Source organism: Psittacula echo, assembly GCF_963264785.1.
Source record: "Psittacula echo genome assembly, chromosome: 2".
In the NCBI taxonomy this organism is placed as follows: domain Eukaryota; kingdom Metazoa; phylum Chordata; class Aves; order Psittaciformes; family Psittacidae; genus Psittacula; species Psittacula echo.
The window spans coordinates 57,767,927-57,781,693 of record NC_137737.1 but is presented as its reverse complement, the minus strand read 5'-3'; the positions used below and the strand labels follow the sequence as shown (position 1 = coordinate 57,781,693).

The 13,767-nt window shown below is 39.7% G+C and overlaps 1 protein-coding gene across 1 annotated transcript in view; it reads left to right on the top strand.

Moving 5' to 3' along the window:
• Positions 1-13,767, top strand: part of OBSCN (obscurin, cytoskeletal calmodulin and titin-interacting RhoGEF) — a gene marked incomplete at both ends in the record, with an annotated part of 174,394 nt that overhangs the window by 109,322 nt on the left and 51,305 nt on the right. The window contains 16 exons of the mRNA XM_080609638.1: positions 286-564; positions 943-1,021; positions 1,383-1,501; positions 2,312-2,509; positions 2,925-2,957; positions 3,049-3,147; positions 3,612-3,830; positions 4,625-4,691; positions 6,261-6,289; positions 6,590-6,718; positions 7,572-7,711; positions 8,426-8,626; positions 8,963-9,045; positions 9,770-9,943; positions 11,301-11,460; positions 12,687-12,803. Coding sequence (XP_080465764.1) covers positions 286-564; positions 943-1,021; positions 1,383-1,501; positions 2,312-2,509; positions 2,925-2,957; positions 3,049-3,147; positions 3,612-3,830; positions 4,625-4,691; positions 6,261-6,289; positions 6,590-6,718; positions 7,572-7,711; positions 8,426-8,626; positions 8,963-9,045; positions 9,770-9,943; positions 11,301-11,460; positions 12,687-12,803 — 2,126 coding nt within the window. The remainder of the gene's footprint in view (positions 1-285; positions 565-942; positions 1,022-1,382; positions 1,502-2,311; positions 2,510-2,924; positions 2,958-3,048; positions 3,148-3,611; positions 3,831-4,624; positions 4,692-6,260; positions 6,290-6,589; positions 6,719-7,571; positions 7,712-8,425; positions 8,627-8,962; positions 9,046-9,769; positions 9,944-11,300; positions 11,461-12,686; positions 12,804-13,767) is intronic.

Genomic DNA, 13,767 nt, shown 5'->3' with positions numbered 1-13,767 from the left:
TTTCAAACCTTCCTGAGGGAAACAAGATACTTTGGCAAAGAGAGGAACAGAGGCAATGTATAGTTTGCAGCTGTGGTATTGCAATGCTTGTGGTGTTACAGAATATCTTCATAGTATTTATCAGGGAGTTTCTACTTGAGCGTTTTCATAGAGAAAAGATAACACTCTGCAATAAAAAAAATAGAAACAAGAAGTCTTCAGGCACTGAGCAGCAGTGCTTTTAAAATACATCTTTTATCACAACCAAGTTTTTCTTGTCTTCTTTCCTAACAACCCTGACTTTAGCTCCCATGTTTCTGACTGAGCTCCAAAACCAAGAGGTACAAGATGGATATCCAGTCAGCTTTGACTGCATTGTTGTTGGCAAACCGCTTCCCACGGTTCGCTGGTTCAAGGATGGGAAAGCTATTGAAGAAAATGATCATTACATGATCAATGAGGACCAAGAGGGGTGCCATCAGCTGATCATCACAGCTGTAGTCCCCACAGACATGGGTGTTTACCGTTGCCTTGCTGAAAACAACATGGGAGTTGCTTCAACCAAGGCTGAGCTTCGAGTGGACTGTAAGTCTCAAAATCACTGCAGAAGAAACAAGGGAAGGGGTCCTGCTGAGTGAGGGATATTTTGTAGTTTGTTGGGTTGGTTTTTTTCCACAAGGAAAACATCATTTACATTAAGAAAATAAATGCATTTTCCACGGAATGTTTCATTTGCAAACCTCTTGGGTTCAGTTAGGTTTTGCTAACTCCAAGGTAAGGCTTGGAGCAAAGCATTTCAGACAAACAGAGGTGTTTTCCATAATCGAGGGGTGTATGGGATCCTGCTGCAGTAGCAGTATGAAATTGATCTGTTGTCACTCAAATTAGTAGGGAAAGATAGTTCTAGTAACAAAAAGTTTCAAAGCTCAGATTATAGAAAACACTTCCTTTTCTATTTAACAGTGACCAGCACTGACTATGAGACAGCAGCAGATGCAACAGAGACATCTTCTTACTACAGTGCCAAAGAATATATTTCAAGGTAAAATACAGAACTGTACCTCTTTCTAAATTCTGACTTGGTAAGATCAATATGTATATTTATGGTTTTGCTGTATTTAGCAGGGCCAGTTTAATGTCATAAAGGAACAGCCAGACCAGCTGAGATGCAGTAACTGCAACAGCTGGACATTTATCATGTCCAAACTTGCTCTGGCTGCCTTCAGGCTAGTCTGAATATTTCTTCACAGTATCATTCTATTACTTTTAATGTCATATGGTGCTGAATCTGTTGCCATGATGAGAAAGCCCATAGACCACATTAACCTGAAATAGTTAATTCTGATTCCTAACTCTTTTCTGGCTCGCTGACTTTCTTCTTTCTGAATCTAATTGCTTCTTAGCCGAGAACAGGAAGAATCTACCACTGAGGAAGAGCAATTGCCCCAGATCTTTGATGAGCTTCATGATATTCATGTGGCACCTGGAGCACCACTGGCTAAATTTCACCTGAAGGTGAAAGGTGAGGGAAGCCCACAGCACTGTCAGTTATCCCAGGTTTGCTGCCAGGTTGAAGTGCTGGACAAGGTTTTCCAATGTGCTTTTCCGCAGCTGTGTCCCCAACCCATGAATCTTGCACCACATTTGCACCACACAGCTAGAAGAACATGCTCATGCTGATGAACATTGGCTTTTGCATCAAAGTCAGAAAGATCAAGTGTCTCATTCTGTGTCCATGTCTCCAGGCACAATTACAGGCATTTACTTCTGAAAACTAAGTCCTGTAATTCTCTGAGCACGTTAGTTATGGAGGAGCAATAAGGAATAATAAAAAAAAAAAACATAGCGAGGGTTTCCTCTATTCTCTTTAGCAAATGAACAGTCCTGGACTTGCCTTACTCTATGAGGGGGTTGCTGCTACAACCTAAAACTGCAAAAACATCCTCCTGGTGTGGGCTGTGGTAGGGCGAAGCAAGGATTTTCCTGTTTTCTCCAATTGCTGCTATAAAATTGGTGAGAACTCTTTTGGATTCAATTTTTCTCTTTGCGTACATTGCAAGTCAGACTTAAGTGTTACCTGTCCAACCTGAAAGGTACTTGCACATGCAGTCAATAATGGGCAGTGCCAGAAACTGAAGAGATAGGAAAGAAATTTAACAGAATTTAATGAATTTGCAGACATTCTTAATTAGGTAAATCCTTGAAGTTGCAGCCCTGGGCAGAGCTGAGAATTCCTTGGCTCTTGCTCAGAAGGACCTGCCTCTTTGGAGATGCTACGAAATCAATATTGCCAATGCATTCTGTTCTCCATGTCTGCAACTGCTTCTTGCAGGGTACCCGCAGCCGCGTCTGTACTGGTTCAAAAATGGACAGCCATTAAAGGCCTCAGATCGCATCCTGAAGACTGATAAACAGGAATTCCATTCACTGGAAATTCGCAATGTCACTAAGGCAGATGCTGGCCAGTACTCAACATTTGTCATCAACTCTGCTGGTTCTGCATATTCATCAGCAAGGCTGGTAGTCAAAGGTAGGTATTGCTCTGATTTTGGCACCTGCTTTTCTCTGTTCCAGTGTTTTTTTCTATTTTATAAAGTTCTTTTTCTTGAGAAAGAAAGTCAAGTAAAGTGGGAAGTCTGTAGATAAAAAATTATATGCTTTAATCTTGGTTCACCTATAAATTCTCTGTGTGTCCCAAGGATGTCACTTCTCTAGGGCCTGACTGTCATCTCATAAACATGCATTTCATTCATGCCCAACTTCAGCAAATTTAATTGTTCATTTTATTAAAACTGAGGGCCTCTCATAAATTATACTAACATTTCTGCATAGCATCTCCTGCAAAGAGTAATCCTCTGCAGTCATATTTTTTTTTGTTTTTAATTAAACTCATGGGCAGAAAGGTACTTGTGTTTGTCATTTTGTTTTTTCTCCTTGTGTTATAGATCCTGATGAGAAAGAAGAGCCATCAGAAACAGGTGAGAGAAGCCGTAGCAGGTGATAACAGAACCCCTAGGAATTTTTCAGTCACCTAAACTCACCATGTTTGATCAATAATGTCATTTTCAGATTCCCATGAGCAGCTGATACCACCACGCTTCCTTGAAAGATTTACTAATAAAAAGGTGAAAAAAGGTGCAAGCATCACATTATCTGTAAAAGTTGAAGGTAAGTGGATAGATACCTTGCCTCTCTGCATAACAAATTCGATAACTTCGCGGCACATTCTAGACTCTCTCTGGCTCAAGTCACTGTAATCTCGTCTCCTGTATATGAAGACTGGGACTCTGCTCCCAGCTATGTAAAATACTTTTAAGTGCTTTACAGAAAAGCATCTTATTCATCTTAACTTCCATTTTCCTGTGTGTAAAAACAGGGATAACAAGACTTTTTGGTCTTCTGAAGATGTGTTGATTAACAGTTTTGATTTTTGAAAAAATTTTGATGTACTTTTGAGTGTGTTGTAGAAAGACAATTTTCTAAAGACATCCTTTAATATATATTATGCCTTTTATTGTTGGAAAAGAGTCAGGAAACAGATCAAAATAGCATTTATTCACAGCATGGCTTATAGTTGTAAGGCAGGAACACCAATAGGAAAATTAAAGCTCTTTGCATTGATTTTTCTTTAGGATATCCACCACCAACTATTACTTGGCTGAAAGAAGAGTCTCGGGAAGACATCCTGTGGATCAAACCAGAAACTCCTGGGTATAAACTTGCCAGTTCAAATATGCACCACAGTCTGATCCTGTTGGATGTGAAAAGGAAGTACAGTGGAGCTTATACATGCATTGCTACCAACAAGGCTGGCCAGTCCATCTGCACAGCCACCGTGGAAGTTTCAGATGGTAAATCTTTGTTACAACACAAACACATTCTCTATTTGATGTTTTATACAGTCCCTAAGAGAAGAACAAATGTCACTGGTAAGGAAATTAATCAACTTACAACTTCAAAACCAAAAAGCATTTTCCCAAGATTAGCCATGGCTTTGCTTGCCTTGCAAATGATTACACTCTTTTTTTCTATTTAAGATTTCTGACCCTATCTTGGATTAACAGCAATATATTTTCTATATAAACAGAAGACAAGTTCCAAGAAACAACCAAATTAAGCACAAAGGAAAAAGAAAGGAAGAAAGACAGTGTGAAGTAACTAGCAAAAGTCATAATTCGAAAAATTACTTAGAATTTTTCTCTCTGATAAGGTATTTTGCATTGTAGAACTGCCTTAAGGCAGCTGGAGTTATTTGATTCCCCTTTTACAGATCTTTTCAGCGCCTCTCCTGTCGCAATTCATTTGGTAAGACAGGAGACAAGCAAATACAGACTGGGAGTAGGGTCAGCACTGTGAAGGACTTAATTTTTCTGTTATCCTTCCTTGCGTCCCACATTTTTACTGTACCAAGAGCTACAGGAGCATAGCTTGAGCAATGTAGACAAACAGGACATTCACACATCTACATGAACAGGGAGAGAAGCAAACTATTTGCATCATATTGAGTGGGAGTATGTCTTCAAGGTCAGGAGCTGCTAACAGGGCAGATTCAGTATTTCAGTGTTCCTGGTAATCCACATCTAGAAAACATACCTACATTAATTCTCTGCCTTCTGTCCTCTAATGATAAACCCTGATCTTGCAGTGAAAGAGGCTGAAGTTCTGACCCAGGAGCGTGTGATGGTGTCAGAAGCCATCATGACCACACTGGGGTAAGTGGTTGGTCACCTGTGGTGCAGTGGAGCAGTGCAGGTACCAGTTCCCATGAGTCACCTTTAGGCTATGTTCACTTTGGACATCTCATATTCATGTCTTGGCACCAGAATTAAGGTAGTTTGAGGTCCTAGGATGGGAAATGCTATGAATACTATATACTATATCTAGTACTATATATTCTACATATAGTATCAGTGACAGTCATTTATGCTTGATTATCAGTGGTGATAGGAACAAGGACAGAAAAGAAATGGGTGGGCCATATAAAACTCTTGCTACTATTTCATTTCCTAAGCAGAATGTAAAAAAAAATAAATTTAAAGGTCAAGGTTTTCTGACTGTTACTTGTCAACATGGATGCTTCACAGAAAAAGAAAAAGCTGAAAAGGGTCTGCTCATAAACTTTTTGTTTACAAATGCATCTGAAGAAAAACCTCTTCAGTTCACCATCCTTGGCTTGGATACTAGGCAGAGAGAGTCTGAAAAGCGATATCCACCTGAGCACATATTAACTTCTAGAATATGTCTAGCCTAAAACCCTTGACCAGTCTTCCCCTGAAGTGTGAAGAAAGCCGCAATGTGAATTCAGCTATTCCACTGCAACCTCTCCCAAGGATGTGCCCAGGCTCTGTTAGGCATACTTAGTGGTATACAGTTCATCACATATCAAGTGGATTGCCTCCTGTGTACTAATAGAGAATTAGGGGAGATCAGCCTCTGCAATGAAAGTTTATATCTTGCCTCCAAAAACAACAGGAAAGCAGAGATGTTGACTTCAGGATTTTAGTGTTTTGGCAGAGCTGTAGTCTTGGGAAACAACACAAACACTCTTCATCAGATGCAAACAATGCTGGTAGCTCTTCATGCTGATGAAGTCATTTTCACTCTGTTAACAATACAGGCTCCTGCCCCTTTCCTGCTAGCATGAATTAATTTGAACCTGGTAAAAGCTGTCAGTGTAGCAAGGATCTCTTTGGACCCCAGAACTACTGCAGTACGAGTAGCCAGCTTGTTTCCCAACACACTGGCATCCTGATATGATGGGAGCAGATCTCTTGGACAACCACAGCATCTACATGTTCTCTGGTCCTTGGTTTCCTAATAAGCATTAGTTCACTGAAAATTAACTGAGAATACAGATCCCACTTGACATAATATCTCCAACTGTAATAGCTTTATTTCAGAGTCAGCTGGGAATAAAGTCCAGTAGCACCATGGAGGTGGAGGTTACTTGGTTATACAATCCACTCCCCGAGCTGCCAGACTTTGTCAAGCAACAGTTTGTAATAAAAGTTAGGAATAAGGAGAACTGTCAGATGGGATTTGTCTGAAAGACTAAGGCACATGAGGGGTTCTGTGCCCGTAAGAGCCACATGCTCCAGTTCTCATTTGTCATAGTGGCCCTAATGAGTATCGACTACTAACACCTGCAGTCAAGAGCAGAGTCCTAACTTACATATTCCCAGACTTCACCTACAGTGTGTTAGAAGGGGGGATTGTTTTTTTATTTATCTCTCTTTGCTACACATTTTATGTTAACTTTTAACTCTGTTTTATTCTTTCAGAGATATTCAATCCTCCGAAACAAGAGAAGGTAAGAGGCTATTTTTTCTCTCCTACTCCTGCTCTTCACATCTACAGTTGAAATCATCTATATACTTCATGTTTACCACCTACTTTTGTCCTGTTTTCTTGAAACTGTCTGAAATGTTGGAATTTTTTAGAACTGGTCCCTCTTTGAGGGTGAATTATTTGGATGAATGTGAGCAAGCACAGTTTTAAAAACAGGGAAAGTGAAGAAAATTAGACCTTCTTTCCACAGATGCTTTTGTTACTCAAAAAAGATGACTTTCCAGTGTCATTGCCTGCTTAATAGCAAATTCTCTCTTTTCAGGAGACTTTGAAGGTGGTAGAGAAGGTATACCCAAAAGCCCTATTTCATTAGCTGACGTTGGCTCCGAAGAGTTCTTTCAGAAACTCACCTCGCACATCTCAGAAATGGTATCTGCAAAACTAAATCAGGGTAAGGAACCTGTCAAACACAATTTAATTAGTGTAGAAAAATATGCAATCTTTTTTTTTTTCAAGTATCATTTGGACTTTAAATATCAGTGAGCAGGATGACTGTCTCAAAACTGCTTCGTAAGCATATGAATATTTGTAAGTGCTTAGGACTAAGGATTTTTAGTAAAAGTCCATCTAAACTGCATGTCTTAGTCTACAGTTTTGAGATAGAAAAAGCCTATTAGAGTAAATGAAAATGGCTGATGGCTAAAAATGAAATTTTATGCATACAGTGTTTGTTTAAATAAGCAGGAATAACTGTAAGCTCTAGAGTGGAGGGCAAGTTGTAAAAATGGAAGTGTATTTTGAATCTCTAAGGTATTTCAAGTTCTTCAGAAATTCATTACTCCTGAAAGCAATCCTATTTTGAAGACTTTCCCCATCTTCAAGTTTTAGCTCACAATAGGGTTTTAAAATCAAGTTAAGTCAGAAAACTGTGAAATTCACAAAAAAATTCACAGCTGGGCAGTAATCCAATGATGTGTTGAATTAAGTGAAAAATCATGGTTTGTGTACTATATATTTATTATCTTGTAGTAATGTTTTATCTTCAAGCAAAAAGAGAGGCCTTACGTTTCCTACAAACATTCTTGCAAAGCAGTGGCAATACATGCAGTGAGAATGCAGCTTCATGTATTAAAACATTTCAATTATTTGTTTAATCCTAAATACAAATAGGACTTCACACTAAATATTACAAATGCTCTTCCTAGGGAATATTTGTTTGTATGAAATTGAAAATTATTATAGATTTAGTTCATGTTAAAATAGGAGATCTTTATTTCATGTACTGTTCTTGCTCTGCTTTTTAGCTAAGCTTCGAGTGCCGGGTGCAGAAAGTGATGATGAGTCAAAAACACCCTCTGCATCACCTCGCCATGGACGATCCAGACCTTCCTCTATTGTTCAGGAGTCCTCCTCTGAATCTGAAGATGGGGATTCTAGAGGAGAGGTATGGTATCTTTATGGACAAGTTTTCATAAGGAGAAAACTTTACTTAGAATGACCAGTCTCCTATGGCTTAAGGATCTCTATCACTTTAGGGATGTACTTCACTTCAGCAGCTATATTTAGTAAATACTGGGTCTGTGATATAGAGCACAGAGAATCAAATTCTGATGCTTATCGTGTGATCTTGAACAAGTTGTTCAAACCAACATATCCCGTATTTGGCATCTTTTTCTTTCATGGCTGAACCTAAGAAAACCAGAGCCTGATTTTCTGTGGTCTTGTGGCCTTGGATAGTTGGTCAGAAGAATTTTGTTAAGAATTTCTTCTTGAGAAAAATGAGAATTTGGTGAAAATTAGAAATTTTTGGGGATGTCATTTTAAAGACTTCCTTAAAAAAAAAGTAAAAAAAAAAAATTCAGACTTTGGAAATGTTAACTGATTTTGTCATTTTCAGGACCACTGTTTTGCCTTGGGAGAAAGGCAATACTGTTTTATGGTATAAATCCAAAACACCTCAAAGAGAGAGAGAGACTTGAAAATATGGTCTGAGCCTCCTAGAGACTTAGTCTTCCACTTGCAAAAAGTGAACAGTGATTCTCTTTGCCATACAAGGGCTGTAGATTAAAACATTAAGCACCAATAAGCTCTTATGTTCTGCTGGTGTTACTGTATTCTATTTTCAGAGCACAAAATAACTGTCCTTTTGTACTTGCAGATCTTTGATGTCTACATGGTCACAGCTGACTATTCGCCTGCTGCACCTGACAAGGAGGCCATCACTTTGAAGGAGGGCCAATATGTAGAAGTCCTCGATTCAGCTCATCCTCTGAAATGGCTGGTCAGGACCAAACCCACAAAATCCAGCCCCTCTCGACAGGGTTGGGTATCTCCAGCTTACCTGGACAAGAAATTAAAGGTAACTCACCATGCTGTGTTTAATTTTTGTGTAAAATTATTTGTTCCTGGTGCAATTTAGAGCCATCCCTTTTGCCAGGAGTGACATATGAAGAGGTGTTGAAAAGGTCTGTAACATGATTGGTCTTTTCCATGTCTTGACTAGACAATATTTCCGTATGTTTGCAGCAGTGCCTGGGTTTGAAAGACCTAATCATCCTCCAGCAAAAAATAAATTTCACTCTAGCTTAAGAATTCTTGAAAGGGACAGTGAACACAGAAGGGATATTCCTCAATGTGCATTCACAAAAGCACTGTTAACTTCAAAGTATAAGGTTTCTTTTTTCTTGTATTTTAGTTGTCACCAGAGTGGGGAACAACGGAAGCTCCTGAGTTCCCTGGAGAATTTGTTTCTGAAGACGAATACAAAAGGAAGCTCAGGTGAGCTCATGTTATTTGGTATTTGTGCCTTTGAGTTTTCCCGCCTATTGAACTAACACAAATGTTGGAATCTAGGTCCCTACCATCAGAGTCACTGCTTTTGTTATTCTGAGCCCTGCCACCTCCCCTTTTCCAGAATCAAGCAAACCCTTGATTCTCTCAGACTTGTAATTTGTGGTCTTTTATTGCAATTTGCCATTGATTTCATCAAAGGAATATTCCAGACAATCTAAATCACACTGGATGACTTGAAAGGAGGAGTTTACATTATGCAATTCTGAAGCTCTCTGATTTTACCACATCCTGAATTACACTACTTTGGGGGATGCCTTATGTCTGAAAACGATGTTTAAAGAGGGTGTGAAAGCATTCAACCCAGTGTTACTCCCTTGCAGTGCAACACACTATTTCAATGTGCTCTCATGGAGATACTTGCTTCTTGATTGCATAAAGTCGCATCAAAGTTGTTACCATCTACTTTACATAGATCCTTTTGTTGCTCACTCTCTCTTTTATCTGCCCTAATAGTAGTAGTCTGTAAGGTAGAGTGAGCAGGATGTCTAAGTTCCTCTTATGGTCAGAGGGTATCTAGTAAACACACTTGAGGGAGTCTGCTTTTCTGATCATGTATCTCTACGTTGGAGCCTCAAAGTCTGTCAGCATTTCAAGGATAATGATCATGATTTTTCTGTGATTTCTTTTTGCCTATTTGTTTTCCCTTCAGTGTTCTTATTCAAGAGCTGTTGATCTCAGAAGAAGATTACATTCAAGATCTACAGTTCCTCCTGACTCATCACCTTAAGTACACTGAGACCTGTTCCAATGTCCCAGGAGCTGTTGCTAGTCAGAAATCCACCATCTTCAGAAATATTGATGACATTGCTCGCTTCCATTCCAGGTGGGCATTCCCATGTGCCTTTATTTGAGACCAAAGAGTATCTCACATATGTGGTGTCACAGCCACAGTAAATATTATTACTATGAAGGATGTGGAGCACTGACAGTGCTGAGGTGCAAGGGAATTGACAGTCCTTTTGGGATGATAGGTGATGGGATGGCATGGCTTACGTCAGAGCACAGGATTGGGACTCCTATAATATCCTTTCTTACCATTTTAAGTGAATTAATTTAAGAAACAATGAATTATTTCTAAAAGGCATCATACTCTTATAGCCACTTTAGTGGCATCTTCATAGAGACACACATTCATTCAAAACTGATGCCAGTGTCCACGCATTCGAAACAAACCCAGCTGTAGCAGGCTGCCCAGGCACAGTGCCGTGGCACAACACCTCTGCCTATTCCAAGAAAGGTTTAATGCAGATCTGCTATTCACAAAAAGACTTACCAACATCCAGGCTGAAATACTTTTATTTGCCCGAGTGAGGAGGTGGTGTACAATGTGCTATGTGCCTTAGGCTTTTGCTGAGGGCCTTCCTTTTGCATCTTGATACCCTTGCTCTCATAGGAGATAATTGTTCTCATGGGAAGTCCCTTCCAACAGCATGAGAATTCCTTTTGGTTTACCTTGGGAGAAGGGTCAATAATATGCACGCACAAAGCTCAACAACCAGTGAGTGGTGCAGCATCTTCCTCAATCAGCATGTGCTCTGATCAGTATTGATAGCACCGTAAGCAAGAGCAACCAATAAGGAGTTTGAGCATGTTGCAATGAAAAGTGTATAGTTACTTTGGGAAAAATATTATGGGGAGGACTCTTATTTGAGATGCTGGCACTTTTCCTGCCTGGGCCATGAGAATAGATTTCCCTTCTCTTTCCTCACTCTCTCCTATTTCCCCATCCTTTTGTTTTTCCCCCTAAAGCAACTTCAACTGTGAGTGGTGGTGCATGTTATCAGCTGACAGTGCTGAAAATCTTTGTGCATGTGAATCTGTCTCAACATCCTTTGTAAAACAGAGTGGGGATATCTGTTTTCACTCACATGGATGGCTCATTGCTCCTTAAACTGAGGCATGAGGATCTAGGGAGGACTTAATTCACAACTTGAAGTGAGCCCTACAAAGTTATCCTTGCCTTCCTTGCAGGGCATTTCATACATTCAAGCTAAGAGGAACAGCATCATGATGGATGAAGAGGCATTGAGGAGTTTAATTCTAATGTGGCACATCTCTCATGTTCCCCAGTCACCTCCTTTAATATGTGTTAACCTGATTTAAGTCTGTCTGCTGGGACTGTGCTCTAGTCTCATTCCATCCCCTTCTCCTTAGATGTCTTTTTTCCTTTGTCTCCACAGTGTCTTTCTCCGAGGCTTGCAGAAAAGTGACACTGATGATGATGTGGCCATGTGCTTTATCAAGCATGAAGCAGAGTTTAATAAGTACATCCAGTACCTGGTGGGGAGGGTACAGGCTGAGTCGATTGTTGTCAGCAAAGCTGTCCAGGATTTCTACAAGGTAAACGATAGCCAACGTACCTGCAGAACATGGATCCTATAATCCATTTCAACAGGAAACGTAGCTATTAATCACAATCCTGAGAAGGATTTTTTTTTCTTTTTTGCGGGAAATCTTTCCTAAATATAATAATTTCATGTTCACTGTCTAGCTTTTCCTGGTGGGTACAATGAATATGGGAACATGTTTACATATGCTTATGTATTTATGGATATTATAAGAAGTATACAGGTATGAATGTGGCTGTGATTATGTAATTGTAATTAAGGGATATTTTAAGGACAAGCACATTATAAAACCAAGCAAACTCACATAAATCAGAAGGATAGATAGGCAAATCCTGTTTCTCTGCTCCAAAACTGGAGTTCACTAGTGAAAACACACACACAATAATCCAGATCCAAGAATACATGCATGTTTGTGGATCTCCTGAGCAGCAAGCATTGCCCCTCTGTCCATCCAATACCCGTGTCCAGATCCTCAGGGCTTTTACCTTCTCCATGTGCCTCCTGCTCAGCACCTGGTCCAGCTTTATGCTTGCTAGAAAACATATGCATGCATTCACACTCCCCCCACATTCACAGATCCTTCAAATTATCAGCACAAGCTCCCAGCCTCCCTAATGCCCACGCCTGGACCCTGGGTACTGTACTTGCATCTAGTCCAGCCTGAAGCTTGCTGGTGAATTTCACACATTTGCGCCCACACGCACTAGGTCATTGGGAAAGGATGAGCATCCAGCTAAATGCCTGACATCCCAGCACATGGACCCTGTGAACTATGCTTCCTGTTCCAGGTGTTGGTGCCAAGACCCTCATCTCTCCAGTTGCTGACACTGCAGACACACAGACCACCCTCGACTGAGGTCTGGCACCAGTTTCTGGCACTGAATTCTCTCACTCCTGCCCTCCCACCTGCTGAAAGCACTCATCTTTCACATCACACGATCTAGTTCTGCAAGCTTTGGATCATGGATCCCCAGTGTCAATCCTGCACTGGAGAAGCAGAAAAATTCAGAATTTCAGTCTTATTGCAGTGTGAAATGATAACTAGCTGAGAAGAGACAAGGGAGGGCTAGAGGTGTCTAAAATACGTGGTAGTAAGGTCTGGTAGAGCTATCTAACTTTGGCTTTTAGGTATAGCATCATATGGGTATTTTCCAGGGAGTAATCTTTTCCACTGTTCTTTATGACAACCTTTCCTCATTCTTCTATGTATTTTTTCAGAGATACACAGATGAAATTTTAACTAATGAAGATCCTTCACAGCCACTTATCCCACCTCTGCAGCACTACCTGGAAAAACCCATAACCAGAATCCAGCAGTATCAGACTATAATCAAGGTGAAGACCTTTTGTTACACATGTATATCTGATAGGTTTATGTTCTGGTTTGTGAACCTTGTGTAGAAAAAGACTTCATTTTTATTTTGTATTTCTTGGCTTTCTTCTGATGCAACTACAATTGAAAGCTGCTTGAGTAAAAAAAGACAGTAATCATTGCCAGTGATAGGGCTCTCTAAATAGTTTTTGAAATGTAAATCCAGATAGAGGTTCATGGTCTCCAACTCCATAAAGTTTAGCAAGCTTTATCTGAGCAATCTTTAAATATATGCATATACATGTATAAAAATATATGCCTGTTTACATATATATATGAATACATGTATGTCTATATCCATGACAAGTATGAATTTGCTTCACACACAGTAATAGGTATGTTATAAAAATAAGCAGTTTACAATGTGTAAGATATTGACTAGCCACTTTATTTCCTTTTGGTTTATACTGGTATTATAGTAAGACGAAATTTTTGTTTTTGTGAAAAGTTTTGCTTCATTCTACCATCCTGAATGTTTCATCTTTCAAGCTTTCATCTGTCCTATTATCTCAGGTTCTAACCCAGGCCACAAACAAACATTTAAAAGTAGCCTTTAAAATAGTATTTTTCATGGGAAACAGAGCTAGGATATCCAGGAAGAAGACAGTCATGCCAACGTATTTCTGTATTCTAGTGTTACCTAAGTGAGACATTTGAATAGCTCAAAGTACATTAACTTTCTAATTTTGAGCACATGCCTGCACACAAACAACAACATTTTTAAGGGTCTCTTAGAAGAGAGAACAAGCATGGGCACTTTCCATAACTTTATAGCTAAAAGAGAGGAACAGGAACAAACGTGAGAAGAACGAGATAACTGCCATGTTGTATTTTTTCCAACCCCTCTTTATTAATCTAGTATAGACTTTTCATTTAGCACTGCCAACTGCCACATTTCTTGCCTCCTGGTATCATCAGGGTAAGCAC